The sequence below is a fragment of the Naegleria lovaniensis genome (genome assembly GCF_003324165.1).
Source record: "Naegleria lovaniensis strain ATCC 30569 chromosome Unknown tig061, whole genome shotgun sequence".
Lineage (NCBI taxonomy): Eukaryota > Heterolobosea > Eutetramitea > Acrasida > Naegleriidae > Naegleria > Naegleria lovaniensis.
This window is the reverse complement of record NW_025407883.1, coordinates 86,147-114,055: the sequence shown is the minus strand read 5'-3', so window position 1 is coordinate 114,055 and position 27,909 is coordinate 86,147. Positions and strand designations below refer to the sequence as shown.

At 36.5% G+C, this 27,909-nt stretch overlaps 12 protein-coding genes across 12 annotated transcripts; 7 read left to right on the top strand and 5 right to left on the bottom strand.

Annotated features, from left to right (window-relative positions):
• Positions 1-386, top strand: C9374_012924 (uncharacterized protein; the record flags this gene model as incomplete). The annotated part of the gene is made up of 2 exons (XM_044688744.1): positions 1-140; positions 182-386. Coding segments are annotated over 2 exons (345 nt in total), but the record flags the coding sequence as incomplete, so codon positions are not given.
• Positions 387-451: 65 nt separating this feature from the next.
• C9374_012923 (uncharacterized protein) lies at positions 452-1,603 on the top strand (the record flags this gene model as incomplete). Its single annotated transcript, XM_044688743.1, has 1 exon — positions 452-1,603. The coding sequence occupies one exon, from the start codon at positions 452-454 to the stop codon at positions 1,601-1,603; it is 1,152 nt and encodes a 383-aa protein (XP_044542251.1).
• A 186-nt stretch (positions 1,604-1,789) lies between these two features.
• On the top strand, positions 1,790-2,887 carry C9374_012922 (uncharacterized protein; the record flags this gene model as incomplete). The annotated part of the gene is made up of 1 exon (XM_044688742.1): positions 1,790-2,887. The coding sequence occupies one exon, from the start codon at positions 1,790-1,792 to the stop codon at positions 2,885-2,887; it is 1,098 nt and encodes a 365-aa protein (XP_044542250.1).
• Positions 2,888-4,024: 1,137 nt separating this feature from the next.
• Positions 4,025-4,924, top strand: C9374_012921 (uncharacterized protein; the record flags this gene model as incomplete). Its single annotated transcript, XM_044688741.1, has 1 exon — positions 4,025-4,924. One exon carries the CDS (start codon positions 4,025-4,027, stop codon positions 4,922-4,924), a length of 900 nt encoding a protein of 299 aa, XP_044542249.1.
• A 657-nt stretch (positions 4,925-5,581) lies between these two features.
• Positions 5,582-8,235, bottom strand: C9374_012920 (uncharacterized protein; the record flags this gene model as incomplete). The annotated part of the gene is made up of 2 exons (XM_044688740.1): positions 5,582-7,476; positions 7,527-8,235. 2 exons carry the CDS (start codon positions 8,233-8,235, stop codon positions 5,582-5,584), a joined length of 2,604 nt encoding a protein of 867 aa, XP_044542248.1.
• An 849-nt stretch (positions 8,236-9,084) lies between these two features.
• Positions 9,085-10,672, bottom strand: C9374_012919 (uncharacterized protein; the record flags this gene model as incomplete). Its single annotated transcript, XM_044688739.1, has 2 exons — positions 9,085-10,474; positions 10,668-10,672. The coding sequence occupies 2 exons, from the start codon at positions 10,670-10,672 to the stop codon at positions 9,085-9,087; spliced, it is 1,395 nt and encodes a 464-aa protein (XP_044542247.1).
• Positions 10,673-11,038: 366 nt separating this feature from the next.
• C9374_012918 (uncharacterized protein) lies at positions 11,039-14,714 on the bottom strand (the record flags this gene model as incomplete). Its single annotated transcript, XM_044688738.1, has 2 exons — positions 11,039-11,469; positions 11,549-14,714. The coding sequence occupies 2 exons, from the start codon at positions 14,712-14,714 to the stop codon at positions 11,039-11,041; spliced, it is 3,597 nt and encodes a 1,198-aa protein (XP_044542246.1).
• A 1,753-nt stretch (positions 14,715-16,467) lies between these two features.
• C9374_012917 (uncharacterized protein) lies at positions 16,468-18,888 on the top strand (the record flags this gene model as incomplete). Its single annotated transcript, XM_044688736.1, has 2 exons — positions 16,468-18,568; positions 18,653-18,888. 2 exons carry the CDS (start codon positions 16,468-16,470, stop codon positions 18,886-18,888), a joined length of 2,337 nt encoding a protein of 778 aa, XP_044542245.1.
• A 208-nt stretch (positions 18,889-19,096) lies between these two features.
• C9374_012916 (uncharacterized protein) lies at positions 19,097-19,483 on the top strand (the record flags this gene model as incomplete). The annotated part of the gene is made up of 1 exon (XM_044688735.1): positions 19,097-19,483. One exon carries the CDS (start codon positions 19,097-19,099, stop codon positions 19,481-19,483), a length of 387 nt encoding a protein of 128 aa, XP_044542244.1.
• A 267-nt stretch (positions 19,484-19,750) lies between these two features.
• Positions 19,751-22,621, bottom strand: C9374_012915 (uncharacterized protein; the record flags this gene model as incomplete). Its single annotated transcript, XM_044688734.1, has 4 exons — positions 19,751-20,146; positions 20,226-21,553; positions 21,649-21,801; positions 21,904-22,621. 4 exons carry the CDS (start codon positions 22,619-22,621, stop codon positions 19,751-19,753), a joined length of 2,595 nt encoding a protein of 864 aa, XP_044542243.1.
• Positions 22,622-22,956: 335 nt separating this feature from the next.
• On the bottom strand, positions 22,957-24,687 carry C9374_012914 (uncharacterized protein; the record flags this gene model as incomplete). Its single annotated transcript, XM_044688733.1, has 5 exons — positions 22,957-23,528; positions 23,668-24,009; positions 24,096-24,226; positions 24,276-24,400; positions 24,493-24,687. 5 exons carry the CDS (start codon positions 24,685-24,687, stop codon positions 22,957-22,959), a joined length of 1,365 nt encoding a protein of 454 aa, XP_044542242.1.
• A 630-nt stretch (positions 24,688-25,317) lies between these two features.
• Positions 25,318-27,870, top strand: C9374_012913 (uncharacterized protein; the record flags this gene model as incomplete). The annotated part of the gene is made up of 5 exons (XM_044688732.1): positions 25,318-25,521; positions 25,627-25,842; positions 25,914-26,147; positions 26,202-26,249; positions 26,680-27,870. The coding sequence occupies 5 exons, from the start codon at positions 25,318-25,320 to the stop codon at positions 27,868-27,870; spliced, it is 1,893 nt and encodes a 630-aa protein (XP_044542241.1).
• Between the last annotated feature and the right edge of the window lie 39 nt (positions 27,871-27,909).

Below are 27,909 nucleotides of genomic sequence, written 5' to 3'. Positions count from 1 at the left end.
GTGCCAGCAGATGATGAGGATGACTCTTCATCCGATGATAACAGAAAGAAAAGAAAACAAGAGACGGTAAAAAAGGAATACTCAACCCCAAAAGGGACGAAAAGATCCAATCAACACTTAGAACGAAAGAAGAAGCTATTGTAAGTGTTTCCAATTTTTAAACTTCCTGATCTTCGTTCAGGGATGATACAACGGCCGTGCAATCGCTTATGATAGAAATAATCCAACAAATTGAGCGCAATGAAAGCAAGAAAGAGGGTGAACCCAAATTGGTGACCTTACAATGTGTCAAAACATCTGGAAATGTTAACACCTCATGTAAAAAAACTAATACCGGACGATATTATTTACCAAACCTGGACATGATTATCACATTTCATTTTTAAGAGAGGACAAGGTAAAAAAGTTTAGCCATCATTTATTGCATGAAGACTTTCCAAAGATGGTGGCAATGACAAGAATTGTTCACTCTTACACTCTTCGAAACTTGGTTCGAGATGAGTTACAACCATGGCATAACAACGTTACAACATTGGGTATCACTTGTGACCTTGAATATACAAATGTGTATGCAATGTGTAGCAACATAGTTGAAGAGAATGAAGGATTTAAGATACATTACAACATGAAATTTATTGGAAGCTTTAAACATGACCATTTGGAAGAGCGAGTTCATTTAGTAGCACTAATTGTGACAGCAATGAAAAACGTCCATCAAGAGGAAATGCAGCAATATCTGTCAACCAAACGACCAACTTCATTAATATCATCGGCACACAGTTTTCAAAAGCCAGCACGAACGATACAAATTTCTGAAGTGGACTATACTTTCACTCCCAATCCTAACCTAATCAAACACGGTTCAAAGATGGTCCAAAGCGGAAAATTGACAAACAGTACAACAACCTCCACTGACGTCTATGTGAAAACAGGTGAAATTTCATTGGAGATTGAAAGAACAATAACAATTTGTAAGAAAATGAGAACTTTATATGTGAAATGTGGAATCTATCCATCATGCTTGGTCAGTTTAGCTGGATTTGACTTGGAAACTGTTTGGAAAATGGAAATGGAAAACAAAATAGCAATAACCAAACACATGATGTTGGATGTATTATGTCAACTTGCGATTTTAGAATCATTGGGACGGATTCATAACGACGTGAAACCTCTAAACATTATTCGATTTGATCATCATTACTTTTTGATCGATTTTGAAATTTCAGAGATGTTTGACAGAACGCAAGAGTACTGGGCAACCTATGAATGCAAACGCAACGGTCAAGTTGTGAGAAGCAAATCATACTCTCAAGGTTATCGTGCTCCAGAAAGAAAAAGTGAATACATTGTTTCTCCCAAAAGTGACATCTATTCTCTTGGGCTTGTTGTGTTGGAATCTTTGAATTTACGTGTCAAAGATTATGAACCAACCAAAACTACACTTTCAAAATTATTATGGCATGACAATGAGGACATTTCAGAGTTAGAAACATTCCTATCAAAGGCATCCTTCTGCAAGAAAACCCACAAGACCGACATGCTCCACAACAATTTCTCGCTTTATTTAACTTGTCAGAAAGGATCGAATATTTTCGAAAGGTAGATGCAATGACAATAAAATACTTTCCAGAACCAATGGCCGACGCACTCTGGAAGCTGTATTAGATTAAAAACACAAACATGCAAAGTTGGGTAACCCTCAATCAAAACTCGTGAACGAAAAGTAATAATCCGTTTACTCTTCATCTGAGGTACAGAATAACCAATAAAAATTTCAAAAATACAAAAAATGCCCAAAAAGCCAAACCAGAGCAATGCAGCAGGAACCACGCAACGCAATACTTCACACAGCCACACGTCTTCAAAAAAGAAGAAGAAACAAGAGAATGAAAAAGATAATGACGATATAAAGTATTTAATCGAAGTGCAAAAGAAAAACGAAAAAGAAATGAAACAAAAGACAACAAAAAAGACTGATCACAACGGTGATCAACACATCGGAAATGATCATGATGACGTATTTGAAGATTTTCCAAAAAAACCAACTGGATTATTTACATCCAACCTTCAGTCAGGACTTGAGGAGTTTCAGAAAGGGCTCCAACCACCACAAAAAGTACAAGAAAGCGACAAAATTCCAAAAAAACCAATTGGGCCTAGTATTGCCGATATTCAATTCAAATCGGAAGAAGAAAGCAATATATATTGGAAAGGGAAACAAGATTTACAACAGCGTGCTGAAACAGTATTTAAAGACTGTAACGGAAAATTTTACTCGAATTTCGGGAACAGAAGATTCTTTATTGTTGGATCAGAGACTTTGGACTTGGTTACTGGCTGTGTGAAGGAACTCATGCAGAAGCAACATGTTGACGACAACGAATCAACGACACCAGCACTAGAGACTGATGAAAACGATACCAACCACAAGCTCGAACATTATCTTGTTCCCAAACTGCCTCAGATAGATAATTTATCAAGAGTAGAGGGTTGTTATCATTTCAGTGTTCATACTTATCGATCACAAATTGCATTCCATTTGGCAGTTCAATTGTGTCGTCTTTTGAAACTTCCAGATGGAGGAGTGAAACTCTTTGTGGAGACAAGTAATAACTGGGCAATAACTCTGACAGAAGTTGTCGCCTCTGAAGCTCTACTCGGCAGGGTTTATGTTGTGGCAAACACAACAAAAGGTCTCGAGGAATTTAACAACTATACCACCCAGCTCATGTCAAAATCTGGAGGAAAAGATGGTTTCTTTAATCTCGAAGAGGCAACATCTTTGTGTCGTAAATTCAAAACAGACCCATCCATAAATTGGAGAGACAAAAGTGCAGAAATATTCAAGTTATATCTTAGACATGATCAACCCATTCGGATTGTGTAGCCTTATACAAGGCCTTCTCAAAACGTGGTTTTAACTCGATCAGTAATTTCAGTCGTTTACTATTACTCATGTGATGGCACCTAACCTGCAATGACCATCATTTGTGACAATTACTGCATGTCGTAAGTATTTTTGACAAGGAATTCTTGAGAAGATTTATTTTGAATTTTTCAATTAAACAACAGCTACTCGTTCAGAAACTTGAGTTTATTTCAAAAATTGATCTGCATGACCTAATTTGATGAATTTTTGAAAACTAGAGCAAATGAGGAGGATCCAATCCGAATTTTTGAACCGAATTAATGAGGAGGAACGTGTGAAAATACTTTCAAAATTTCATAGTCATAGATTATCAGTGATCATGAGCTTGAGATTTTATTACTTGAAGCAATATAAACACATCACAAGAGATTATCTGTTTCCGTTTGACAATCACTGGCGCAATCTCGAGTACGGTCATAGAACCTTTCAACTCGTTCAAAAGCATTACTTGCAAAGCAGGACAGGAGTTCATCTTAAACTATTCTTTATGAAAAATTTGCAGCTTTTCTGAAAAGTGGAAACAATACAATAGAGAACCTCGATACTCATTGATACAACGAGAGACCATGCTGCAATTACTTACAACATAAGGGTCAAAGAAAGAAGGAGCAAAATTTTGTGTTTAAGAATGGGTATTAAGATGCAAAATTCACAGAAAGGTAAAGAATTGTGTTCAAGATTTGTCCAATGTACCAGAGGAAGAATTGAATAGTATTGTGAAAGGTGTTGATATGGATATTTCAAAGTATGTCCAACAGGTTAAAGAAGAATCTTATCAAATAGTCCCTCCAATACCGCTACGTAAGAAAATCGTTCAGTATTATCATGCCACAACTGCAAATCATGTTGGTATTAACGCTGTACTTTTGAAGCTGACACAGAAATATTGGTGGCGTAATGTCAAAGAAGATGTTATTCAGTTCATCAAATCATGTGTTGTGTGTGAAGAAATCAAGGTCAAGGCTTCGAATTATCAAAAACCAGTTAACTTCATGATATACTCTCCGTTTTCTCACTTAGCAATGGATATTGCTTTCGTTCAGAAGGAAAGAAACTTCATTGGGTATGTCTTGATTGTTGAAGGTTTCAGCAAGTATGCATGAGCACAAGCAAAAGTCAGCTAGTACTGTGAATCATATTCTTAAATTTGTTTTACGAGAGTTGAGGGATGTGTTTGGAGTTAACTTTAGAGAATTCAATACAGTCATGAGACATGATTGTGGTAAAGAGTTTGTGAACAAGACTATTAGTGCAACCTTGGCCAAGTTTGGCATTATTGATTCCAACACAAACCCTTATTCCCCTGAAGAGAATGGTCTTGTAGAAAGACCGAATTGCACTGTCAAAATGGGAATCGACCTCAAAATGCGTGATGAAAATGAATCTACTTGGACGGGAACATTACCAACAGTGATTAGTAATTACAACAACACTATTCATTCTGTTACTCAGAGAACACCAAAGGAAGTTCTAAATCAAATTGCTCCAATTCGATTGAAGGACAAGTCATCAAGAGAACAAGCAGAGATTCGTATCAACGTTAAATTGTTAGTCCATGATATACGTTTGATCAAGCAAAAGGAAAGAGTGAACAAGAGAAGGGCAAAGGCAAATGGATCCGTTGGTTTACAAGATTTTCAGATTGGTCAGATGATAATGGTTTCCAAACCACCATACGCCAAAAGTATAACTATCTCCGTTGGAAGTCCTAGCAAGAGAAAGGCAAAGATAGTAAGAGCAACGGAAGGCTTTAAATTCTTTGTTCAATGGCAGAGAACAGGAGGGTTTTTGCCACAAGAAAAGCCATTTACGGAATCAGTGTATCCAATAGATCCAAAATTCTTTTCAAATAGGTTTCTTGGTTGTGATAAGGAGCTTGCATCCAATACCGAAGAAATGTTTGAAGAAGTGTGTGATAATGAGTCTGGTGGAGATGGTGAGAGCATGAACCAATTTGTCGAAGAATCAAGTCAAACCTTCCAAATTTGTTCCTGAGGTAAAAATTTCGCACGGGAATAATGTGAAAATTTTCGCATAGAACAGGTTCATCCGTAATCGTTTTGGAGGGAATGTATTAACGAATTTTTGCTCGTCCATTTAAAAATCATAACAAACTCCAAGAGTTAACATCACCTACTTGGACGTGCAAAATTACAGGACAAATCCACCGGCTATTCATACCACTAAGATGAGGTCACTCAATGTTCAACAATAACAACAACTACCAAACAATCGGAGTCACTCAATAATCAATACATGAAAAAGGAGCTGTTCAAATTTCAATCAAGTATTATCCATAGGTAAGTCTGTTCAATTCCTGGTTTGTACTCATGACATTTAGTGAATAAATCACCACCCTTGATGAAGCGTTGTCGAATTCAAGGCCAACATATCACTGAACTACTCTTCAATCAACGTCAACGGTATCCAATTTGGAGGGAATACCGACTTTTGCTCGTCCATGTTTGAATCATGACCAACTTCAAGAGTTACATTATCACCAAATTGGACGCACAAAATATTTGACTACTTTCACGTTCAACTCGAACGAAACAGCAGCGCCTTACTTCCTTATATCTTAATTGATGGAAATATTCAAGTTTTAATCATTAAACGATAATTTTGAGGATGGTCAACCAGGTATAGAAGAAGTTATTTTTCCATAGGTTTGAGAATGTTGGCAATGAATGGATGGAAAAAGTCATTAAAGCAGTCTCCGGAAACCAAAATTAGTTTAGGACATGGTGTTTGTTTTGGTTCGGTTGGAATTACTCCATTGTTGACACATTTGGCTGTGTTGTCAGAGACTTTTTTTCTTGCGAAAATTATTACATAAACATCATAACCTTCAATATCCAATAGTGCATTCTTATAATGATTGCATAATTGTTTGGGTTCGAGTGTCCTTATTTGTGAATCATCGTTCAAAAACTTATTTTGGACTACAAATAGCACTTTCTTTTCGTTTTCTAAACTAAAGGCTGGTAAAAATCCATCAATTCCTTGCTGATTTGGCTGTGCCTTTGTGATTAAGTTATCATTCGTGTTTTTCTTTACGAGTGATGTAGAAATTGATTGTGAAACCTCGTCATAATGGAAGTAGGATTTTGTACCGATTTTGGTGATCAAAGTCAGTTGAGAAAGCGTTTGTGGCATGTGTGCCCCTTGAAAAAGCTCACCAACAGTAAAAGTAGACTTAGGTTTAGTATGTTGTAGCTTAAGAATATAGTTCAGTTTGCAGGTAATTGTTTTCAAACATAGCTCTTCGAATTTTTCCCAATCAGGTTTTGCTGAAGTATAAATAAACTCGTTGAATAACCTTTTTGGGATTTCTGTATAGAATTCTGAAAGCTTGTCAATGGCAGGAAGTGGTAATCCAATATGGTTATTGGATTTGTAAATTCTACCTTCGCTAGCTAGTACTTCAATATTCTTTTCATATTTGAGAGATTTGTGAGTGCTATATGAAAATCCTGAAAGAGTAAGTATTGAGAGATATCGATAGATATCTGGTGCGTCGTTTGGTTGATATATCAAATACAGTTCTTTCACAACATTGCAGTAAATATGGCTTATTTTTGTTTCTAATGGAATGGTCGTGTTGTTTGTAATCTCTTTGGCATATTTTACTGCCCATTCTAAATGTCTAGGCACAACACCAATGATACTCCAAAAGATCTGATATTTTGAAACATAAAATTCTGTCAAATTTTGCTCTTTCAAAATTTTTTCAATATCCTCCTGTCGCAGTGTTGGTAGTGGGAGCGTTGTTATTTTGTAGTCGGTTGGTTCGAATTTGGCATCAGAGTCCAATAATGTTCCAGAGAATGTTGGAAATAATATTAATCCTTGTCGTTTCTGAAAGTTTCTCATATACCATCCAATTTTATGTTTCAATTGGGTGTTTAGATCTTTGTTGAATCTGTTGACACGTTGATATTCATCAAATGCCAGAATAAGAGGTATAGGTATTGATTGCTCGACCTTCAATTGTTCGTGTAATTTTAAGCTAATAATTCGTAGAAGTTCATACAAAAAATAATCGTTAGTTATTTTTGGTAACCGTCTAGAAATTCCTTGGTCTTCAAAAGCAGAGAAAATAATTCTCGCTGATATTAACGATATAATAGCGGTATCTCTTTCAAAATCATGTTGCAAAATAAATCCATTTGTAAAGTTGAAATAAATGACTGCAGAATTTTTAAAAATATATTGTGGTTCGGCCTTCGAAAGAATTTTGACAGCCTCAGACACAATACGAGTCTTTCCACTCCCACTTCCACCTTTGACAATCAAAAAAGTTAAGTCTTGTTTGTTAATTTTTTCTAGTTGACTAGCTTTGTATTGTGTTGTACCTAAGTCCATAATTGATTGTATTGCTTGTTCTCTATTCATCATATTGAAAATCAGACGATCCAAGTTATAACGAGCATGTGATAAATCTCTCAATGTTAGTTCATTAATCTCTTGCAACAACAACAATTCTTCATCAGAAAAATCTGAAGTATTATTTGTGTACTTGTCTGGAATGTAGTTCGGTTTTGAGGCTGCAAATTTCGTTATGTACTTTATGTGTGATTCATTAATGAATACTTACATTTCGTATGCTCAAACTTTAACAATGGGACTTGTACGTTGTTTTGTAGAAACTGTGTGACCCATTTGCCAACTGTTGTACCTAAATTCAAGTCAAGATTTTCAACGGCCACACATTCACCTGTGGATCCAAAGACTACATCTTTTGCAATAGAGTAAAGAGTTTTGCCATCTAATAAAGAAACTTGATCAAGACTCAAATCAGCACCTCCTTTTGCAATTGGTTCGCCCAATTTTTGCTTGATTTGCTTAATCACTGGCTCCAATTGCCATAGTGAATATTGTCTGGTCATTAATTGATCGAGCACCCAAAATACAACAGTTTTGCAAGTGTCGGAGAGTTGAGGAATGCTATTCTTGTTATAAGTACTTTTAAGTTGATCAAGAGCATAATATTCATCCTTCTTCATTATATCCCCAACAATGTTGTGGAGAGATGAGCCTTTAAAACCAGCCTCATACAAAGGCTTCACCTTTTCAACCGACAAACCAGCACCACCCAAAGATTTAGGAGAAGTCAATACTGATGCTACCTGTTGCGCGTTCCAACTCTCGTAGTCCATCAAATTGAGAGTGATTTGTTCGGAGGATGAAGGTGCTGAAGTATTTGTACCATCACTATCATTTGTTGATGCTTCTTTCTCCTTCCACCAATTTGTGGTGGTGTAAGAACGTATTTGGCCAAATGTGGTTGTTGTTGGATAAAACATCAATTTGTTGTTCGGAACAATTAAATTTGGTTTGTTCGACAAAGCAAAATTGAAAACACAATTTCTGGGGCAAAAATATTGTCTTGTTGTTTTGGTGAGGCTCGATGTGTGTCTGCTGTTGTTGTGGGTAATTAACCGTTGAACGATGCTGTTGGAGCCTGTTCTCTTCATTTTGGTGCAGAAAGACAGCGATATTTTTTTAGTGATGCTTGAATAAGTTGTGGAGACATCAGCTCAACAATTCAAGAAGCTCAACCTAATTCCATTGATAGTGAAATTTTACAAGTCCCTCCATTGCCAAAGATAAGAACATCTGAAACTGGTGAAAGTATTAACTTTGTATTATCCTCTGCTGAATACATTGAAACAGCGCAAATAATTGTTGACAAAAAGGAAAAGGAGAAAAAACGAAAGCGTGTTGAGCACAAAAGGAGGAAGAGAATGCAAAACGAAAGTTGTTGAAGGAACAGAAAGCTAATGCAGTATTTTGTCGTTGTCATCGTGCATGTTTGACAAACAAATCATTCCCATGCAAAAGTGAGGGTAAAGCATGCACTGAATATTGCTCTTGTAAAGCGATGTGTGGAAACACCAACACATCAGATACACCAAGTGCAGTAGTATCATCTAGTTCCGATCACGTATGTTGTGTGAAGAAGTGACGATTTATTGTTGTGGGCGCCTTAACTTTCTTGGTTTAGAAATTTTGCAGAATACTATAAAAAAAGGTAGTGATCTTTCTATTTGTGTTCTGTAAAAAGTAACTGTTTATTAATTAATGGGAAGCATTAAACCTGCACAAATTTTTTGTTTACTTTACAACGGGATCGTTACGATGAAATCATAGGATTATTTCTTGTTAGGATTGAAATGCTTCTTGATTCCAGACCAGCATTGATTGTACTTTTGATCAATTTCGACGTCGTTCATGTAATATTCAGTTGGGTTAATCATGTAGACAGATTCAAACATGAATGCCAAGCTTCCTTCAGCGACACGTTCTGGTTTAAGCTCTGCATTGGATGCTTTCTCAAAGACCTTCTCTTCTGGACCGTGTGGAATCATGCAATTGTGAAGAGAGCCACCTCCTGGAACGAAACCATCTTCCTTAGCCTCATATTTACCCTCAATAAGTCCCATGTATTCATTCATTGTGTTTCTGTGATAGTAAGGTGGTCTGAAAGAATGTTCTTGAACACTCCAACGTGGTGGGAAGATGACAAAATCTAAAACAGCAGTTCCCTTTTCGAGAGTTTGACATGTCAATACTGTGAAAATGCATGGATCCAAGTGATCATAGGACACAGAGTTGACCACATTGAACAAGCTCAAATCATACTTGTAGGGTACATAATTTCCGTGCCATGCAACAACATCAAAGGGTGAATGAGAACATTTGGCAATAAAGTATTGATTTTGGAACTTTTGAATGATTTCAAAAGTAACATCTTGGTCACGATCCTCATACCAAGCAACTGGATGAAGGAAATCTCTTGGATTTGCTAAACCATTAGCTCCTATGGGTCCCAAATCAGGAATAACAAAATGACCTGCATAAACTTCACTCATATAACCACGAGCAAATGTTTCACTCTCCGAAGCAAATGCCACACTGAATTTGATACCACGAGGAATGACACAAATTTCCTTTGGCTTGACTCTCAGTTTACCACATTCAGTGATAATCAACAATTCACCTTGCTCGGGAACAAACAAAAAGTCTCCATCACTATTACACATACAACGATTATTCATCGAAGTGTTAAATTGATATTGCAAAATCGCAAATCCAGTCTTCAATTGTGGTGAGCCAGCTCCTGCCAACACTCTCAATCCATCAACAAAATCTACCTTCTCATTCGATTCAGGCTTCTTTGGTGGTCTCCAACGTAATTGTTTTGGTGTGACCACCCTTCCCAAATCAATCTTGTTGGGATTGAGTGGTGAGAATTGTTCATTGGCCGTGTAATCTTCGAAAGCCTCATGAACCACACTTGGCCTGATTCTATAAAACCATGTACGTTGATTGGCGTTACGTGGAGCAGTGAAAGCAGTACCTTGCAATTGTTCGGCATAGAGACCATACGCACATTGTTGTGGAGTGTTTTGTCCGAGAGGGAGAGCGCCTGACAAAGCTTCCGAAGAGAAGGTGTTATTCCAGCCAGGCATGTAGGTGAGACCATCTTGCTCGACGGTTGTTTCCTTTTGAATGAAGGAAGGGAAATGGAAATGTGTGGACCTAAAGTGTGGGTTCGATCAGAAGAGAGGTGTTGGTTGGTGTTGGTCGTAACGTTAGAACCAATTCAAATCGGAGGCGTGTTTTATGATGAGACGGAATTGATGATGAGCATATGAGGTTGACCACACGAGTGGGTGATGACGCAACAATGACTGAGAATGAGAAATTAAAATTTTAAAGTGTGAGGACTTACATCATTCCGATTCAAATCTGTAATGATCAGAGTTTTAGGCCGATGGCACCTGGGTGGTGTGGAGGTATTTTTTGGGGGTTGGTTTACAGTCCGAAAAAGTAGATTTTGTTGGTCTAGAGTTTACAACAATCTTAAATTGGTGAAATTCGAAGCATGAAGGTTCCCCAAATGAAACATCTCGTGGCAAACATCCTCTCACCAGGAAGGCCATCGTGGGTTCATGTAAGCGTGAGTTGGACTGCTTGTGGCTCCAAAACTCTCTGTGTTCACAATGGACATTTCTTCCCAAGAAACTGTGAGGCCATTCGAGTCTTGTCGTCATTAAAATATAATCATGATAATTTTCTGAAAAAGTAAATTCCTCCTTTCCTTTATAACGTATTCTTGAGATTTGAAAGTTGAACGAAAATTTGTTCAAACGAAGGTCGTTCACTGGGATGATGTGCCCAGCATTGTTTCATCAATTCTATATACTTTTCAACAGTTTCTAAAAGCAAATTCTTATCAACAACATTGTTTTGAGTTTGTAAATACATGTCACTCCATTGAGATAATTCCTCTCGGTTGTTGAAAGGAATGATTGGTCGAAGTTCCTCCTTTGCAATGTGAACAAATATCGTGAGAGGTGTTATATTGGTTTTTTCTGCTTTTGGAAAACAATGAAGTTTTTTAACATTGTCATTCAAATATGGATTCTCTTCAAAGAACAATTCCCACATAATGATTGCAAAACTATAAACATCAATTTTCGTGAGTAGATCTCTCGTAATAGAGTGTTCTTGTTCAAGAATTAATTCAGGGGCTATGAATTCGAGAATTGACATGAAATAATGATCCATGTGAAATGAGAGTTAGTTAGAAGGTGTAGACGTTCTACTTACCCATGTAATACATGGTTCCAACAGTACTTGTAAACATGGAGTGCAATGAATTAGTAGGGATCATTCTTGACAATCCAAAATCACACACTTTGTGTTGCCCCATTTCATTGATTAAAATATTTGCTGGTTTCAAATCACGATGGACCAATGCTGGTTTCATTGAATGTAAATATTTCATTCCACAAGAAATGTCGAGTAAAATATTGATTTTCAGTTTCAATGTCAAAACTTCTTTTCCAATTCTACAATTGTAAATTAAATTTTGTAAACTCCCTTTTTGCATGTATTCAAGAACCATGAATTTTCTATTTTCAGTAATACACACTCCATAAAATGTCACAATGTATGGATTTCTTAAATTGACAAGGACAGATACTTCTTTCTCAAACTCTTCATCGTCCATTGTATCATCATTTTGATGGAATGATTTTACAGCAACATCTGTAGTTCCCCAACATCTTGCAAGATAGATTGTTCCATATCCACCCTCTGCAATTTTCTTAATCACGACCAAATCTTCTACAGGAATAATATAGGACATGGAGGTAGCAGCATTTTGAGGTCTGCTACTGGAACTTTTTGTAGAGTTCTTGGATATGGTGGATGATAAATTTCTTTTCGTAGTCAAGAATGATGAATTTGATTTTGTAATATCCTCTTCGAGCTGAATCTCACCTAATTCTGAGTTGAGTAGTTTTTGTTCAATTTTCTTTTCTTCTTTTTCTCTAGTTTCTAACTTTTTAAGCTTTCCCTTAATAACGAACATCTTGGAGACTAATTTTGAAAAGAGCACTCCGAAAAAGATTCCAATCAATATTGCCAATAGAAAACCAATAATTGAAAAGGAAATAATGACTCCAAGTGGAAGTTGCTCTTTACAAATTCCATCTCTATATTCCCAACCGTTTGGGCATGGAACGATCAAAACTGAAAATGTGAAATTCCAAACGTTCAGAGAAACAGTGAGTGAAAAGTTAGCATTCTGAAACGTGTTTTGTGCTTGCGTAAACCGAATGTCTGTCCCATTTTCTCGTGCCATGGATTCATATTGAATGTGCTTTTCAATATTTGAGACTACAAGAGACAAAGTTTCTCTAAAGATTGGAATATTTTGTTCATAGCAGTCTTTCATGTTGTTAATCCGAATACTCACTAATTGTCCTAAATAAACATGCATGACCTGTTGGAGATTCTCTAATGGCTTGTAATTTTCTTGCTTTAAATCGTACAATCTCACCATCAAACTAGACACGTTACAGATAGAAGAGGCGTAGTCATTGCCATATAATGCTCCAATGTTGTTTTCCAAATGCAATCCATAATCAGATGCATCTTTGCTCAACAAGGGCGTCATAAAAAAGACTGCACCTCCTGCAACATGAGCATGATTATTGGTTACACGTGTAACAGGTAAAGCTAGAATACTGTCACTTTGAAAAACCATGGCACCACCCCAAGACGCTTTGTTGTTCATAAATGTGGATGTAAACAATTGAGGAACTCGACTTGCGAGAGCAACGGCACCTCCAGAGCCCATACAATCATAAAAACCTTTGCACCAAGTGACTGGTGAGGATGACAATGCTGAATTTTCAATGAAACTGGAATTGGTTATTTTGGTTGGAGGATCAATGTTGAGATTTGATGAAGAAAGTGTCATTCCAATGGCTCCTCCTGATTTGCTGGCAGAATTTCCTATAAAGTGTGAATTTGTTACTGATATACCAGTGGTTGAGGTTATGGAAATCGCGCCTCCTGTTCCATTTGCCTGATTATATGAAAAGAAGCTATTGACAACAGTTAATTTTTCACACTCTGCCTCAATGACTGCACCATTTCCGTTTTTGACATTCTTGTCAAAGTTGGAATTTAAAATAGTAATTGATTGAGAATTGCTAATTTTCATGCATCCACCAATGTTATTTGACATTGTGAGATTTGTAATGTCCAACACGGTCACAATATTGAAATTGAATACAGGTCGATCATCACCAGAGCTTTTTCCATTCAAAAATGAAACATTTTCAATGATGGCATTTCCAATGGATGACAAGTAAAATAAGGAATTTCTAAATCCATAAATGTTCAAATTTCGAATGGTCACTGAAAGTGCAATCTTTAAGTCAAAAATGTAACTGTTCAACCTCAGCATTGGATCAGATTCTCCAGAGTTGAAAAAGAGTTCACACTGCTGCATTTCAAAATTTTGAACGGCCATCATTTGAACCATTAAACTTCCATGTCTTATGTGGATTGTACTTTTTAACAGTTTCATGGATAGTGTGTTGCTAATCGACAGGTACTTGGAGGAGGAGAGCGGTTGTACCATGGTACAATTACTTATGATGAAGGAATTTGATTTTGAAATGTATCCAAATGCAGTAAGCTTTGAATCCGAAAAAGAAACATCATCAGCTTTGGCGACTTTAAATTCAACATTTTCCAAAGTTGAGTCGCTCACTTGAATGAATCTGGAATTGTAAGGTGAAACTTTTTCAATGCATGTCCAATCATTGTTGGAAAGTACCGAGTGAGCAATTCTGTTGAAACACCACCGAACTCCATTAAAAGCAACTCGATGGAGGTTTAGTTCTCTGATAAAGTTCTTTGCCGTGTTGCTGAAACCATTCAATGAAAACAAGGTTGCATAGTCCGCATTACATGTCATCTCATATCTCTCATTGTTTGAATTGGGAAATGATGTGAATGAAATTGAAAGATGGACACGATTCTCTAGCTCTGGATATTCAAAACCAAAGTAGATGAAACAATTATCATCATGTACTGAATTTCTCATCAAGACCACCGTAATGTTGTAATTGTAGAGAGTGTTATTATTGATTGGAAGAAGAATTTGATTAGTGATATCCGTGTTGATAGAGTCTTGAATGATGTCAAATACATGATGGATGGAATAACAAGGTTGCTGTGGTGTTTGGCCACAATTTGGGTCTGAGAGGTCCAAACTAAAATTCAGATACATGGTTAGGTCTTTCTGTACGGTTGTCATGGCTTGCAAAGGTGTTGAGGATGCATGCACAAAGATATGGCCAGACGTGTCTGTTGCTTGTGGTTGTTGTGAAAGGGTTGGTGACATCTGGGTGACGCAAGAGAAGAATGAAAGTGCAATCAAAATGTCAAGCAAGAAAGCAATGAGTGGTTTCATTTTGTTGTGGTTTATGATGGTCACCGCGGAGGTCTGGCATCTCTCAACTGAAGGCGCAAGATCGGAACCGCAAATCCAAAATCTTGCATGATTCATCTTTTTCGTTAAACTTGTCATTTTCGATTTTTGCCGTCGTCGGGTTGCTTTCTTGTTTGAAAACAAAATAGCCGAAATGATCCCAATCTTCATCCACCAAAGGAATTGAATAAACTCCTCCACACTGTTAAAAGAGTTCGTCTGCAAACGTATGATGTTTTCAGACATTAAAATTGAATTCTCTCCAGAATACTTTCAGACGTATATCGGAATTCAAAGAAAAAGAAAAATACTTATTTCATTAATCGGCGCGAAAGGATCACCATGAGCTTTGAATTCACAAATTTACAATTTTGTGGCCAAAACAATCGAACGCTATTTGGAAATTAAATGTTACATCTTGTGAAGGAATGATCTGTATTGGGATCTTTGTTTGAAGCCAATTTTGGTCCGTGATTTATCTGTACCGAAACGAACTTCCATGGTTCATTGCAACAATCAGCATTCTCAAAGTAACTTGGACCAAAAAACAAAATACAATGAACGCACCGTTATTGCTAATTATTTTTCTTTGTTTAAGTGGCATTGTTATTGCCACCAAGAGCAATATATTCACCGTTACTCCATCTGGATTTACAGGTGGATGTACTTTCAAAATGAGCTTTTTTGAAGGCTCGATTGGAACTTTTGGAGCCGTTCCATTGTTGGCTTTCAGAAAAAATCGCAGCATCTTTGTTAGAATTGCAATGGTTGGTGAGTGTAGAAAAGGATCCGTCTTTTTTGGTTGGAAGGTTATACAAAATTTCCCACTCTCAAAAGGGTTTTTACATAATGGAATGTTGAATCTAGAGTTTGGGAAGCCTATGAGCATTAAGAACGCACCCCCATTTGCTTTGGATTTTAACGCCAAAGCAGTGCTTAAATTCAAAGCAGATGAAGGAAGAAAAGTATTTAAAATCATTTCAAAAATTGGCCAATCAAATCCCACTTCCAGATCTTTGATAAAGTATTTAAACTCTGTATTTGCTCTTATTGCAGACTTTGAGAGTTCAGAATGGTCTTTATAAAAAAAATTCACCTTACTACAATTTATTTACAGTAGTTTAAAAATTGCATAGTGAGTTTATTCCTTGTCTCTAAATTGTCCGCAAGTTTGAAATACATGGCAGCAATAGGTTAGTTTATGCAATTGTAGGTGAAGTAATCCAGCTAAGATTGTTGGAGAAATAAACTCAAGTTTCTGAACGAGTAGCTGTTGTTTAATTAAATTCCCTTATGAAGTAATTTCAAGTTGGCTTTTTTGATAGGATCCTTCCTTAGAAAATTGGTGAATTGTTTAGAAATGTTGACCAAAGTGAATTCACCACAAATTAAATCAATAATCTTGCAAGAATATGTCTCCCATTACTGCTACTAAATACAACAACAATAACTCTTCGGATGGTCTTTTTGGATTCTTATCAATACCACATGTCACAAAGGGTATCTAAGAGAAGTTGAAGAGACTCCTATCTTAAGGTTTTTCAACATGGAATGATGGACAGACCAGGGTATTGGACAGTTTGTGTCTCCGACACTTCAGTGATTGGGTTAGTTGAGCTTGATGTCAACAATGGAATCCACCTTCTCCTTTTCAACAAGAAGTAAGTAAATATCGTAAACAATGAAATTGACAAGATGGAATAAACTTGACTGGTGTGTGTAACAAACAAAAAAAATGTCTTCGGAACAAGTGTTGGTAGAGAAACTCTTCCGGATATCGGCCGTTGTTGCGTTGGACATTTCTTCCCAAAAAACTCTCTCCTTTGAGAGAGTTCTCCAGTTTATGGACAACAATTTCAGTTTTGCTCCTTTTGAAAAAGTGGCAGCTAATTATAACGATGATGACATCTTTAATTTATTGTTTGAAGGAGAATCCGCAACATGGTTCAAATACAATGAACAAAACGACCAAATCACGTTGGTCATCCAACTTCCAACATTTGTTGTACCAAATTCTCAATTTAAAAACGAAACAGACTTACTCTTGCATTGCCCTACATTGAATTTGGCAAAAGCTTTTACCATGAATTCTAAAATGCGAAGAATTGGCAAAGTGTTGAGAAAGATTAACAAATTGGTGAGTCATAACCGTATCACGGCAAAACCACCGATTAATCCACAAGCATCAGTTCCCAACTCTCAAAAAGATGACGTGAAAATTGTGAACTCGTCAGCTCTTGCCACTGAATTCTCGAACATTTTTGTTCAAAAGACCTTTCCAAAATTAATCGGATTAGACTGTGAAGGAGTTAATTTAGGTTCTAATGGAAGACTGTCATTGGTTCAAATATCGGTCAATGGAACTCAGTATCTCTTCGACTTGCAAGCTGCTAAGAACGACAAAAAGCTGTCAGCAGATATTATCAATGCCCTTAGCAACATTCTTACCAATGAAGCTGTTGTGAAAGTTATCCATGATTGCCGTAATGATATTTTGGCACTCTACAAGAGTTATGCAATTATTGTCAAGTCTGTCATGGACACTCGTCTTCTCTATCAAGAAATTACCAAGTCAACGAAGGATATTTCATTCAACGAATTGTGCAAGATATATAGCATTCCTGAAAACCCATTCAAAGAGGTTGGAAAAAAGCTTCACAAAAATGGTAGTTGGTGTAGTAGGCCTCTCACTGACCTCATGATTAGATATTCTTCTGCTGATGTGAGATATCTCACACAACTCTATTTGACCATGATTCATTCAGTTCCTGGACCCATGTTAGAAAAAACTTTCAAAGCAGTGTTAACTAAGGTTACCAAGTTGGTAGAAGGAGTGATCAAACCAATTCCTTCTTCATCAAGTGCACTTTTCAACAGTGTTGGTCATATGGCCACAACAAGTTCTACCACACAATCCATTCACACCAAAGAAAACCAAAGTGACTTATCCAAAGTACCTGTATCTAACACTTTACAAGTGTCAGGAGCCACTTCAACCACAAATACTCCTCCACCCATCACTGTTTCTCAACCAACTTCTTCAAATCATAGCTTTAAATTGGAAATCGTGAATCAAATTTACACATTTCTTGACCTCTTTCCAAAAAGAATTCAGGAGAAAATTTCAAAAGTGTCAGGAATTGAAGTGAACAGTTTAATAGAAGTTGCAATGGACAAGGGAAGACCCTATGAATTGTTTTATTATCACAAACAAACTTCATTCTATGATCCCACGTTCATTGTACAACAGGAAGATATTGACGAAATTACCAAGAAATTATCATTCGGGAGTGACAATCGAGCTGGTATGGATGGATCGCTTCACAGAATTAGCGCCATGGTAAATCGAGGTGGAAACATTATTGGGCTCACTCTTCGAGTGGGAAGAGCTGTCATTGGTCGTGCAAAAGTATTTTCTGATTTTATTGAGCAAGGAAAGAGTGTACTCTTGCTTGGTAGACCCGGATCTGGAAAAACCACTTTTATTCGAGATTTTGCAAGAAATTTATCAGAAAATAGAAGAGTGGTTGTGGTAGATACGTCATGTGAAATTGGTGGTTTTGGTGATATTCCACATGTAGCCATTGGTAAGGCAAGAAGAATGCAAGTTTCAGATATTAGAAAGCAACAAGAAGTCATGATTCAAGCTGTTCAAAATCATACTCCTGAAGTCATTGTCATTGATGAAATTGGAACCAAAGACGAAGTCAACACTGCTCGCACCATAGCTCAGAGAGGTGTTGTGTTGTGTGGAAGTGCACATGGAGATATGAAATCAATTTTGAAAAATCCAGTATTGTGTGAATTGTTAGGAGGTGTGGAGAGTGTCATTATGAGTAAGTAGAGGTGAACTATTATTCATGACTGTCATTTAACTTGTTATTAATAATTCAATGAATACGTGTAATAATTGCACCCAGGCGATCGCAATGCAACAAGTGATGGAGAAAAGATGCGTCTCCAATTGAAAGCAGATCCAATTTTCGATGTTATCATCCAACTCCCAGACGATCCTGCTTTGAATGAGTGGAAAATATTTACTGACCTCAAATCAACAGTTCAAAACATTTTAGCGAAACGACCTTACCAAATGGAAATCCGAACACTTGATGTCAATTCCAATACGTTGCAGTCCTCTCACATCACTGTGGAGTAACCCAGTGCCAGTGGTTCGAAGAAACAGTGATGAAAAAACAATACATTTATTCCTCCTTTTGAAATCTCTCTCGCTTCATGACACATCAAAGTTCTCGTAATTTTTCGTTCGCACACTCAAAGAACCTTTCATTAATTTCATTAACGACATTTTTGGATTTTTGAATTTGAAAAAAAATATTGAATCATCACTCTCTCCGATCATCATCATGTCCAATCTTTCATCCCTTTTCTCTAAACTCAAATATAATGAAACAGCCCAATTCTTACTACCTCTCTTCGTTGGTACCTATTCAATTGTGTTGGTTGGGCAAGCTCTTAAAAAATCACCTCCAAAGAAATCGGAACGTGTGGTTGCACGTCAAAATGCCTATGACACTCTGAGAGAGATCGATGCCGATATTCAATCTTCGGTCAAAAAACTCTCAGCTGATGAATTTAAAAATAGAGATGAATTGATTAATGTTGTTTGTTCAAAGCAAATTCCAATTCTTCAACCAGCTTGCCAATCACTCTTTGGTAGATATTATCATTCATATAAAGTCGGAAAGGGAGCTGACTTGGAAGAATTTAAAAGAGTCGTATTGAAGAAGTAATTAGGCTTTGGAAAATCATCATCACCAGTTTTATCAACACATCCTGTTATAGTATTTTTAATAAGAATTTTTAATTCATGAGTAACGTCATCATTTTGATGGAATAAATTTGGAGATTTATCGAAAGAATCGTACTAATTGACAATCATTTCATCCTTTGGTGATACATAGATGGCCTCAAAGTTACTTCATGCAATTTCATAATTCTTGGTCCGAACTTGATTTTCATCTCGTCGAGTGATGATGACCCGACTATTGTACAATAATTTACAACACACTTGTGGAGGCATTACTCACAGTCGATGATGACAGAATACTCAACGTTGTGCCTGAATCAGATGATGCTGAAGATGTCTCTACCAATGCAATATCATTTTGCAACGAAAAACGCATAAAGGTGTCTTTAAGCATCATGGCCTTCACTACTCGCTCAATATTGTCGAACAAATCAATTTGTGCGTAACCATTCGAAATCTTGGTCACTTCTGTCTCCTTAACTTTCTGAGAAATGTTGATGGGAGTTGGTGAGGAATCAAGAAGATATTTCTGTATAATTTCGGATTGTTTTTTGGATCGATCCGCGGTCTTTTTAGTTGTCTTGTAAGCAGCAACGTCTTCCAGGAATGAAAAGTTCTCTTCTGAACATTCCTTTTCGCAGAAGGCCTTAAGGTTGGTGGTGATTAAATTCAAAAACATGATGAACTTGTGTTACTACTGCAAATCATGAAAGAAGGAAACTTACCTTAAATTTTTCTTTAAGCACTGGATGGAACATGACTCTTTCAAATTCCAAATTTTGTTTGAATTGTTGCATTTGCTGTTGGTGATGTTTGACAGCTTGTCTCAACTCTTGTTGTTCACTCAAATTTCTGGCAACAATTACAAAAACATCATTAATTTTACCCTCTTCGAGCATCATGTTCACATGACTGGCAGAAACTGAAACTGGTATTTCAATATTCAGTGAGGATTTCAAATGAATTTCCCATCTCGTTTTCGATTGTGCGAGTTGATCCAACTTGGAGAGAAAATCATCCACCTTGGCAGTAGCGGAATTTGTAGTAATACTCGTTTCTGAAGAGTCATAAATATTGAGAGTATCTGTTGACACTGAGTGACGTGACTCGGTGATAAAATAATCCATGATATTGGTCAAATTCTTTTTCAAAATCTTGGACTCGAAAATAGTATTAAATGAAATGATGGAGCCATTCTTACAATTAGCAACAATTATAAAATCCTCTATGCCGTTCATTATCACACGTGATTGCTGTTCAGAAAGTGACGTTTTCTCTAATAATCGTTGCATGAGTAAATTATCCTCTGTGAGAACAGATTGTGAGTTATCGAGAGCAGTGAGCATGTCATTCACGTCATCAGAGAGCATTCCTAATTCGTCGGAGCCACTGTTTGGAACTCTTTGCTTAATGTCGTTATTGTTGGTGATCGATCGCACCGAGTTCGTCAATCGAATCACTCGCCTTATTACAAAATATTCCAAGAAAATGATCACTGACACTGACAGTAAAATAATCATAAATGTCATGACAGCCCACGTGATTACAAATGAAGTAATACCAAGTGTGAAAATATCTCTTGGAAAATCTGTTCGAATGACAAGATTGCTCTTTCCAGTAATGTCATTAAAAAGTTGAAAAACAGCCATTCGTTCTCCAACGACACTATCAGAATCAGCACATTGTCGATTTTTTAAAATGGGAATCGTGTCATCAAAATCTGTTGGGACAGAAATTTGTTGAACAAATTGTCCTGAATTATTTCCCCAATTACTTTGTGAATAAATTCCATTAATGATCGTGGGTTGCCAATTCCTTGTACTTTTTGAAATATAATTGGATAAGGTTGTTAAATCTTTTCCGTAATAGGTTAATTCTGTGAAATTGGAAAAATCATTCGCGAGGGAGGCAGCAAACGTTTGTCGATCTTTGAGAATGTCTAAATTGTACAGGGTAAGGCATAATTGAGTTCGATCGGACATGTCATACACGTAATCAATAAATTCATATCGTCCAAAAACGAGAAGTCCATAACTTTTTTTATAATCCGTATCTGTGACATTGCAAATTATAACATTCGATATTAATTTTTGACATCAACATGTTAGACCATGGTGTTGAAAATTCTCACAGATAATAACAACAAACCTTGAATGGGCATGGCACTCAACAGCAACACATTCGAAACATCACTCGATGGAGTGATTGAAAAATTCTTTGCAAGTATGGCACTCGTTTCTGAATTCGTCACGAGATCCAGTAATTTTTCACTTGGAGAAAAGAAACCAACATTTCTCGTAGCTACACACGATTGCAACCAATGATACGTTCAATATTCCATTTTCAAATATTTTCATGAAATAGTTTCGAATCCATCGACTAACAGATCAAAATTTCACATACCTGGATTTTCAATATTCTTTTTCAATGGTCTTCCCACTATGGTATCCAAACTCAACAATTCTTGAGGAATCTTATCCAATTTGAGTCCTCGAAAACATCCAAGACCTTTCAACAAGGTTCCATTCAAATAATAAATCAATGCAAAATTCACCTTGGTCGATAATTGATATTGACAATGCAAATAATAGTTCAAATATGCTTCTGCAGCCATTGGAGCATTATTCGTTGTATTCAACACGACATTGACAGTATCTCCAAATGCAGCATATTCAAAAACTCTCGAATTCAAATATGAAAAATCATCAAAGAATGCTCTCGTGGATCTTTTTGCAGATTCCAAAGCCATGGAATTCTCAACTTGTTGGAATGACAAATTGAAAGCTGTCAATAATGTGGCCAAACACAACGCCATCAATAAAATAAATAATAATATTAATACAGTGAGTGTTTTAAATCGGAGACTCTTTACGAGTTGAACCGAAGAGGAATTTGAATTATTATTTGGATTGGCACTCGTGCTCGGAGCGGTTTGAGAATAATTATTCATGTCAACTTTTTCATGCGCATGTTTGATTGAATGTTTTCGTAACTTGATGACATGAGGTTTGAGAATGAGTTGTTGTTGTTGTTGTTGGAGATGAGCGGTCAATTCGAAAGGTCCATGAAGGAAGGCAGAGTCTTCGAGAACAGAGGAATTTCTGGATCGGGTGAGTTTCATCGTGTTGTTGTTGTAATTGTTATTGTTGTTGTTGTGAATGTGTTCGTGTGTGTGTGTATGAGAGAGAGAAACACACGAAAATCACAGCACAACCAACAATCGTGAAAGGTCTCTTTGTTTTTAATTTTCCAACTCTCGAGGAACTGTTTTTTGAAATTTGACAGATGGCATGAACCACAAAAGTTAGCCGTTACAACTTCCTTTTTAAACCATATATATCTCCTCTGAGAGTCTCTTCGAGTTTGAATCAAAGTCAGAACAATTCCAGATGCATAGTTTTGTTTATGAAAAATAATTGAAAGAACCATTTCCAACCATTCTTCTTCAAAATTAATTTAACTAAGATTACCTGCTGCCTTGATACACTTGTCATAACCTGAATACAGAATATTTCCCATTGCACAAATTCTTTTCGTTTTGCATGCTTCGTTAAATGAACACAAGCCGTGATAAGGATAACCACCAGTAAATCTCAAAGCAAACTTGTTCCAATAGGATTCCACAGCATTCAATTTGTTGTACAACAAACTAGTCATTGTCTGTGGTGAAATATCAGAAATTCCATAACCTGTCAAGGCATCATATTCCAATGTCCATGTTAATTGATCTTTGACACCTGTCAAATTGGTTGTGAAGGTGTAAAAATTCTCAAGTTCAAATGTCTTCTTGTTGTACTGTACAAGACGGAATGCAGGATTATGATACATCCACTGAGTGATGGCAGGTGTGACCCAGGCTACATTGGTTGGAACATTGGTTTTTGGATCTTGGAAAATTTTGAAATGATCATTGTGAGTGTGTCCATAAAATTGACCCACAAGGATGGAACTGTATTTCGCGACGAGATTGGTAAAGTCGGCATTGTAATTTCCTGTGGATTCTTCCATAAAATCACTCGTGTCAATTCCTGTTTTGAGTGTTGTTTCGTGCATTCGTAAGGTGTGAACAAATGTTTGAAAATAATTATTTGGTGAAAACCCATGCGAAATGTCAATTAAATTTTCCTCAAAGTCAATAAATGCAAACATCATGTCTTAAATACTCACCTGGAGGAATATGTCCCAAAATGACAACTTTCTCATTGGCTTGTTGTGCCTTTCCTAACACTTGATCCAGCCATGCCAATTGTTTTCCTGGATCTCTATCTGGAGTCGATAAGAGCCAAAAATTGAGTGGATTTTGGAATTGAGTGTTAATCACAACAGCTCTAAATCCTGGTCGAATAAGCACTGTGAAAAATCCAGAGGTTTTAAAAGAAGTAAGAGCTGCATCTCCATCTGGGAAACTACTGAAAGAAAATTGGAAAGCATCACCAACAGGATGTAAATACCATTCATTCTTTTGAGGGTCTAGAGGGTACATGTTAATAGGCGCCAAGTCATGATTGCCTATTTGTAGACAAGTCAACAATTATCAAAAAATCAAAATGTCCTGGATTATATGCTATACTGTCCATGTGTCACAAAATACCTACCAATTGCAGGAATGATTCGATTTTGATATCTCGATCCTTGCAATGTCACTCTCAATGCGTTCGCCACAAGAATGGCATAATTCAAATTATATTCTTTTGAATAATTCCAATCATCATGAACTAGATTGTCACTAATTTTCATAAATAATTTTCAATCATTTTCACTCAACAATCACCTACCCTCCATAAAACACAAAATCAGCATCCACTGGAAAGTTCTTAATAAATTCCAAAGCACTCACAAAAGTCTCTAATGGAACGTCACACGACGCATACGTTCCAAATCTTTCAGCATATTGAATTGTCTGTATGTGTTGTTCGATCCATTGAACAGTTATCAATTTCAAAAACAATTCATGATCAATGGCTCATATAATTATTTAAAACAATCACTTACACCATTCGTTCTTGGCGAATTCTTCCGACAACACACCAATTGTCCACAATTTGCAACACTTCCAACCACATATTCGGAATCCAAATGCGGATCAGTAATTTGCCAAAAGTATCCACTGTTATTCGAGAGTTTTGGAAATTGATTTTTGAGTGATGCCAATGATAAGCCTTCAACGGAATGACGAGCGATCATCATCACCAAGAACAAAACAGTTATAATCATCATCACGCCGCCGACAAGGCTTTTGATTGAAAAATTCGCTCTGATCATCACGATGATTAGTATTTTTTTCTGAAATAATTAAATTGAATTTCGTTGTAAATGAAGTTTCAACACTGAGATTCTGCAAACTCCGTAAATCTTATGAGAAACATCATTGGAATGTGAAACACATTCCTCAAAGGTCTGACTTGATTAAAAACTGTAAAACGAGGTTCTTAAACATTGTTATCATCAATAATTCCGACAAGTGCGCTGTCAACAACACAAACGCGTCAAAAAGGAAACCTTCAGAATACGGATAATGTGCATGAACCTGTAACCTTTAGCCCGTTCTGTTGTGGTTTAGGTTCATGCACATTATCCGTATTCTGAAGGTTTATTAATTAATGATTAATTGATTATTATTATAAAAATGTTGTGGTTTAGGTTCATTAATTAAAGATTATTCTCTGTTGTTTGGTGATCCTCTCCACCCATCATCACCTCCTTCCAAACCACAATGAAAACATCTTCACATCAGTCACTGCTCAAAACTCAACTTCCAACTCCACCTATTACATTCCTTCCGAATTTGCCAACGCCGTCGATGCTGGTGTCAATGAGATGCTTTCAGATACTGAATTCGTTCAAGGATCAAATCAATATAACTTTTTCTTTCCAGTACCAACATGTGCCAAATTACCCTATTCAGGAAATGTCATTCCTTCATGGCCAAACAAATTGGTATTACCAAGAGGAGAGAATTCGAAATTGGTGTTGTGTTATGAAGTCGATGCATTGTTGAATTGGCCATTGGTTCATGAATTGGTAAGTGTTGAAAAAATTGTGAATTGAAAATTATGAAATGATTTAAAATGATTTAAATTTCAAACTCACAACGTCGACCGTTTAATTCACAATCATGATGATTAGGCTGGCAATGTATTGATGAGAATTATTAACACACATTACAAACTTAGTATTCCCTACCAATTCAACAAAGTCAACACTTCCAAATTAGGATATTTCACAACCATGAAAAATTTAGTCGATACTGGAGCTTGTGACATTGCCATTGCTAGCACCAATTTGGATTCCAATCGATTGCCACAAGTTCATTTCAATTGTCCTTACGGAACTTCGTCTCCAGTAAGTTTACTTGTAATGAATGATGCAACTCACTCTGTCACTTGTCAATTATTTCAATCATGAACCCATAGGGCTATTTACGTTCTGCCTTAGATCTATCCAACATTACCATTTCCAAACCAGAAGATATCAATAACCCCAATGTAACCATTGTCACTTACGGTGGAAGTTTCTATGCCACATATGCCAAAAACAATTTTCCACTCGCCAAACTTATTGGTTTGACTTCGGGTTATACTGAATGCTTTACTTACATTTTAGAAAAGAAGGCACATATCATGTTAGGAGACGCTATTGATTTGCAAGTAAGTTGTTTTGAAAAATGTCATTTGGCTTTTTTAAAAAAATAATTAATGCAGACTTGGGTCAAACAACGTTCGAGTGAATGTCCTGGTTGTGAATCTAAGGTATTTGGAGACACTTTTAATTATGGAAGTTTTATTACAAATAATATTAGAGCTTCTGAAAGTGTGAAATTGAATAATGGAATGACGTGGCTGTTGGTGATGGTTCTTGTTGTGATGACACTTGGCATTTATTAATTCTTCGCCTCTTTCACACCTAGGTTGAAATATTGTAATCATAAAACTTTATTATTCATTTGTTCTTGAAGAAGCAATTCAAAGTGATTGATATCATTCAATCATTTTCGCTTTGAAGCCTCGGACAAATGAATTCTTTTCACAATTTCCATTTATCCGTATAAAAAAATTCGTGTTGCTCATCATGCTTCTCAAATTACACAGAAAAAGAGAGAATGATCTTACTAGGTCTAATCTACGGATTTTTGGTTGCTGCTTAATTTTAATTCTTTCTTTGATATTCCATAATGTAAAGGCTTACGACATGTCAAATGCCAAAATATATGACGACAAGGAAACAGTCTTTGTGATGATTCCATTTATCGATCCGTCCCATATGGTTGATTTTACACATTTAGCACGAGCAATGATTGGAATGGGAATTAAATCAGAGAATATCATCATCTTGTCCGCTGACAACAAGTCACATCAACAACTGCCAAATGTCATTCCGATGAAACCCTACTCTCCAACTCTTCAAAAACAAGACATTTCTATTACCGAATCTGTTCAATCATTCACCAGTGATGTCCCCATCCTATCCAAGCTCAAAGTTGCCTTCAATTATTCCATTCATAATTATCCAACATTTATTTCAGCTCTCGATGAAGTTTTTCAAAATCATGAAACACTTTTCCAATTCATGCAAGAACGAAATGTTCAGAACCGAACGAAAAATCTTCACCTCGTGATTGACATTGTCTTTGCTGCTGCGTACGAATGGGCACACGCTCGACAATTGAATTTTACTGTGTTTAGTAATGTTCCACAAATTTTTGCATTTGAAGATTTTGGGAATTTAATTCCAAGAATGTTATACGAAACAACGAGTTTGGAGAGAGCTCTGAGAATTTTGAAAAGACAAGGTTTGATGGCTTTTATATGGAATCGTTTGAATGAAAAGGTTTTTAAATTTGTGGAATTTTTAACAATGGCCATTCCAATGGTTCAGAAATTGGATCAATACAGAGTGACAAGTGGCATGAAGGCTCTTGGTGTACCATTTATGGATTTGAGTCGATATTTTGTCATTTCATTGACTCTTCCAGGTTATGCCTACACCAATGTGCCTCTTCCTCCCAATGTGAAATTAGTTGGATTTACCACAAGTGTCAAGTCAAATGCCAAACAAACTCATAGTGAGGATTTAACGGAGTGGCTGGAACAGCACAAGAAAACCAATCGCAAAATAGTGTACATGGCATTTGGTACCAAAGCAAGTCTATCACTCGAACATGCACGAAACGTGATTCAAAATATTCTCGAATTTCGAAATCAATCCTTCGATATGGTCGTATCCTTAAAATTTTCCCTCCAAGAATTATTTCCAAATCCAAATGCTACATATGACAGCAATCGATTAATTGTTAGAAAATGGGTCAATCAAGAACATGTTCTCAAGTATGCCTCTCTATTCATTTCATGGAGGTGCTCATTCCCTTTTTGAAGCCATCGAAGAAAGTGTTCCCTTAATTCTCATTCCACA